Here is a 5,211-nt window from a genome sequence, read left to right as displayed (position 1 = left end):
TAATTGTTACTTTCTTAATAATTAAATTTTTTTAAAAAAAATTAAATATCTAAACAGTAAAAATGAATGGAAAAAATGAAGATGGATGGTCATTTCTCTAATTGTTATACTCAATAGCATTTCTTTTGTATTATGATATTCCGCCGACAAATTTCGAAGCTGGGGGTCCAAGTGCGAAAAACGGCCTCGTTTAGGTGAGGTGAGGCATCGCATGTCCGTGGGTGGCAGGCACCATTTCTCTTTCGAAGACTATTGATCCCAACGTTTTATTAATACTCTCCCACCGTTTTGTTCGACCATTAGGACCCGACCAAATTCCGAAGTCCAGATCTCTCTCTCTCTCTCTCTCTCGCTCTGGTTTCCTCTTTCGATTAGGTTTAGGGTCTGGGAAGAAATGGAGAAGACTGTGGCGGTGGTGGTGGTGGTCATCGCTTTGGTCGTGCTATTTGGTGCGGATCAGGTGAGGTCGGGTGCATCGGATCACCGTTACAAGGCAGGAGACCTTGTGCCTCTCTACGCCAACAAGGTCGGTCCGTTCCACAATCCCAGGTCAGATTTCTTTCTATGGCCTTGGAGCTCGATCTGCGAGCTCTAGATCTCGTTAGTCATGGACTCGTAGATTTTGGTGTTGGTCCAGCTGGATCTAAAATAGTTCTTAGAGGCACTGTTTCACTGAGAATTGCCGCTTAGTTGAAAAATGGAAAAAAAAGTGGCTTTTTTTTTTTTATGTTTTAGTAAGATACTGTTTTCGAAGCTTTGTTTTACTACAAGGTTTTAGTTCCGAAAAAAGTTTTAAGATTTGGAATTAGGGTTTTCTTGTAAAATGCGTCTTTGCGGGCTACTAAACATGGTACGATGTAAGAAAGTAGATATATTGGGTTTCGGAATGTTGATGTATAACGTGGATCTGTTTTCTGATTTATTTATTTATAGTATATGTAGATTATTTAATCCCCGAGCTGAATCTTGCCTTTGATATTTGTGATGTTCTTACACATTTGAGAAAAGCCTCTGTTTTTCTTTGTACAAATGATATCCTTGGTTTTATTTTCGAGAACCATATAGGTTTTAAGGACTGCATTCCCATTGGATTGTACTGTAGTTAGTTTAATGTTTGATTTTCTGAATGTGGGGCGAAGTTTCTGTTCTAAATAGGCTAATATTATTTATTTTATACTCTCCTGCAGTGAAACTTACCGCTATTTTGATCTCCCGTTCTGCTCAACAGGTTTGCATCAGTCCATTAGGGTATTTTTGTTCTTTCGACACATAATTTCATATTTTTCTGAGGAACTTGTTTAATTAGTTGGATCCAATTGCAGATAATTTGAAAGAGAAAAAGGAAGCTCTTGGTGAAGTGCTAAACGGTGATCGTTTAGTTGATGCCCCCTACAAACTTGATTTCCGGAGTGAGAAAGATTCTGAGGTAGTTTGCAGTAAAAAACTCAAAAAGGAAGACGTGGCCCAGTTCCGAGCTGCCGTTATCAAGGATTATTACTTTCAGATGTATTATGACGACTTGCCCATTTGGGGTTTCATAGGGAAGGTAGACAAGGAAGGCAAAGACCCAAGCGAGTACAGATATTATCTTTATAAGCATATTCATTTCGACATATTTTATAACAAGGACCGCGTGATTGAAATCAATGCCCGAACAGACCCACATGCCCTAGTGGACCTTACTGAGGATAAAAGTGTTGAGGTGGAATTTTTGTATACTGTGAAATGGAAGGAAACAAACACCCCTTTTGACAAGAGGATGGATAAGTACTCGCAATCTTCTTCGCTTCCTCATCACCTGGAGATCCATTGGTTCTCCATAATAAATTCATGTGTGACTGTGCTTCTTCTCACTGGGTTTCTTGCCACAATTCTTATGCGAGTCCTTAAGAATGATTTTGTCAAGTAAGCATCATTTTATAACCCCATCTCGGTTTTGGGTCTGCCTGTTTGCTTGGAGTGTACTAGTTTGTGTCTCGTCTTTCTCGACTTATCGCTAAGTTCTGCTTTTTTCTCTCTATAAAAGATATGCCCATGATGAAGAAGCAGCTGAAGACCAGGAAGAGACCGGATGGAAGTACATCCATGGAGATGTATTCAGGTACCCTAAGTACAAGTCTCTCTTTGCAGCTGCCCTTGGTTCTGGTTCCCAACTATTTACTCTGTAAGTTCATTTTTAATCTCTCTGTTGTCTTGCACTGAATATCATTTTAAGATGTTCTCCATATGGATACGTATTATTACTGTGTAACGTTTATTTTATCTGGTATTTTTGCTTTCCATGCAGCACGGTGTTCATTTTTGTGCTAGCACTTGTTGGTGTGTTTTATCCCTACAACCGTGGGGCTCTATTTACGGCACTGGTTGTAATATATGCCCTCACATCAGGAATTGCAGGCTATATTGCAACATCCTTTTATTGTCAGCTAGAGGGAACTAATTGGGTATGTGACAATGTGTTCATGAATTCCTTTTAAGCATTTTGATTTTGAGTTGCCTCCAATGCATGTGCTGATATTCAATCTTCTGACATGACAGGTTAGGAATCTATTGCTGACTGGATGCCTCTTTTGTGGGCCACTGTTTCTTATGTTCTGTTTTCTGAATACTGTTGCAATTGCCTATAATGCCACTGCTGCTCTACCATTTGGTACAATTGTGGTGATAGTTCTTATATGGACATTAGTAACATCACCATTGCTGGTTTTGGGTGGGATTGCTGGTAAGAATAGCAAGGCTGAATTCCAAGCTCCTTGCCGCACCACCAAATATCCCAGAGAAATTCCACCTCTGCCATGGTACCGGGGAGCGGTTCCACAGATGGCAATGGCAGGCTTTCTGCCTTTCAGTGCTATATACATTGAACTTTACTATATATTTGCCAGTGTCTGGGGTCACAGGATATATACCATTTATAGCATCTTATTTATCGTCTTTATAATTCTCCTGATAGTCACTGCTTTCATTACTGTGGCACTGACTTACTTTCAACTTGCGGCTGAGGATCACGAGTGGTGGTGGAGGTAAGCACCCATTTCTATTTATATGTGTTGATTGTTTGCTGAATTCAAGAATCCTGTCAGTTCATTCTTCAAGTTCTGGGTTTGCTTATGTTATCTACCTTGAATTTTTATCAATCCTGCGTTATTTTATTGTTTCAATGGCATTTCATATGATCATGAAGCATTTGGAAGCCTGAAAAATGAAGTTTCAATATGTATGTATTTTTCGCTTGAAAATATGTAAAATAATATGATGACGAATTGAATGATCTGAAAAAAAGCTCCATATGCTGGTGTTTTGCAATTAAGTGGTAAATGTTATCTCTTATCTATCTATCAAGTGTACAAATTTTATGGAGGTTTGTTGGAATGTCTTTTCGCCCCATGTTTTGTCCTACCAAGAGCGCTTGGTAATGCTTTATGATGTTGCTCTTATTGTTTCTGATGCTTTATTTTTGAATTGTTGCTCAGATACTTTAAATTTCTTACCTGTTCTTGTCTTTATGTGAATCTTCATGTTTGTTTGAATTGCCTTTCTGTTGTTATGCTTGAATAGCTATATTGCAGGACTTGACCCATTACTTATCTCTTTTTTATTCTTCCCTCTGAGTACTCGTGAGAAACTTGGGATGAGCTGCGTTTTCTTTTTTTTTTTGGGGTTATATAATGAATTACTATGTCAGCGTTGTTTAATTAATTACTGTGTGAGTCCTCATTGAAGTTCTGGAGTTTTTGAATTTGATAAATTTGTACCAATTCTCAAAGTTTCTGTGTATTTGTTGTGGCGAAAAAAAAAAAAAATGCTGCGGACATTATGTTTTTACTGAAATTGTATTGGGGTATAAATATGTGCAGCTTAGGCATGATGTTATTGCAGTCTTGTTGACTATGGATTGGTTTGTGGCTGTTGGTTCAATTTGTAAAAGATTATTTGAACGTGAATGGTTACATTACTCGTACTCATTTTTTGATTTTACACTATTTAACATACTTTTCCCTCAAACAAGATTGCTTCTCTTATCATTTTGCATTGTTTGACGGCATATTACGGCAAATTATATTTGAATAAAGTTGAACTTGCTGGAATTTAAGAATGTTCATTTTATCTTTCCTGCATAAAAAAATGAATGCTTAATGCTTAAGAATGTTCATTTTATCTAGAGTTATCTACTTTGGATATATTGATTCCAAGATTGATCTCAATGCTTAATTTTGTTGCAGATCTTTTCTGTGTGGTGGATCAACCGGGCTATTTATCTATGCCTATTGCCTATATTACTACTATGCACGCTCAGATATGTCCGGGTTTATGCAAACCTCATTTTTCTTCGGTTACATGGCTTGCATCTGCTATGGTTTCTTCCTCATGCTCGGAAGTGTAGGCTTCCGTGCTGCTTTGCTATTTGTCCGTCACATTTATCGATCAATCAAGTGTGAGTAGATGTTGGTCCTCAGCAAGAGTCATCCAAGTATGTTTTTCTTCTCACTTATCCATAGGGCCTTGTGTAGAGAAGTCATCGACGGTATTTTTTGTAGTGCCTTGTGTTCCAAAAGCAGCTGGGTTCATTAGATATATTGCTTCAAGAGCAGCATATTAGATTGCGAAATGCTTTGACAGTACGGGGAAAAGTTTGTATCATTACTCAAATCAAAACTTTTGAATTAAATTCTTTTAAGTATCTTCCTCTATCCTAATAATAATCTCTCAATGTATGGCATGCTGTAAAGAACTAGATTGGCAGCACTTGTCACCTACGCCTTTAGCTCATACTGACCACTTTCATGGCCATTTAAATTTACGTTCTGTTGAAATTTCCATTAGTTCGAAATTGGATGAGGCTGCTATCAATGAGATTCAGCTCAAAATGGAACCTTGTTTTCCTTGGTGAAGACTATAGTTCAAAACCTAATTAGATCGTGAGTTAGATACTCTTTTTTAGCACAAGCTGACATGCAGAAACCATGTCACTTAATGGCATTTGATTTTGCAATTGGGAAGGAATGAGCTATTGCCGATTTGTCTGTCCAATAAACATTGAGTGGGTTCATCTGTTTTAAGACTTGCTTGATTAATGAGGAATGATGCCTGGATCAATTAGGAGTTGCTGCCTTGGGTCCCCGCCCAAAAAAAAAAAGGAATGGACCATCATTTCTTGGCATGGGCAGGGAATGTGGCAAAAGGAATCTGGGAAAAAATACACATGACCTC

General features: G+C 38.1%; 1 protein-coding gene across 1 annotated transcript; it reads left to right on the top strand.

Moving 5' to 3' along the window:
- Nucleotides 1-231: 231 nt before the first annotated feature.
- On the top strand, nucleotides 232-4,770 carry LOC108993180 (transmembrane 9 superfamily member 2). Its single transcript, XM_018967983.2, has 7 exons — nucleotides 232-549; nucleotides 1,188-1,228; nucleotides 1,323-1,905; nucleotides 2,027-2,164; nucleotides 2,288-2,444; nucleotides 2,539-3,023; nucleotides 4,224-4,770. Exons 1-7 carry the CDS (start codon nucleotides 395-397, stop codon nucleotides 4,441-4,443), a joined length of 1,779 nt encoding a protein of 592 aa, XP_018823528.1. The 5' UTR covers nucleotides 232-394; the 3' UTR covers nucleotides 4,444-4,770.
- The last annotated feature ends 441 nt before the right edge of the window (nucleotides 4,771-5,211 follow it).

This window comes from Juglans regia, chromosome 15, assembly GCF_001411555.2.
Source record: "Juglans regia cultivar Chandler chromosome 15, Walnut 2.0, whole genome shotgun sequence".
NCBI classification, from domain to species: domain Eukaryota; kingdom Viridiplantae; phylum Streptophyta; class Magnoliopsida; order Fagales; family Juglandaceae; genus Juglans; species Juglans regia.
Note: the sequence above shows the minus strand (reverse complement) of the source record. Positions and strands in the feature narration are given on the sequence as shown.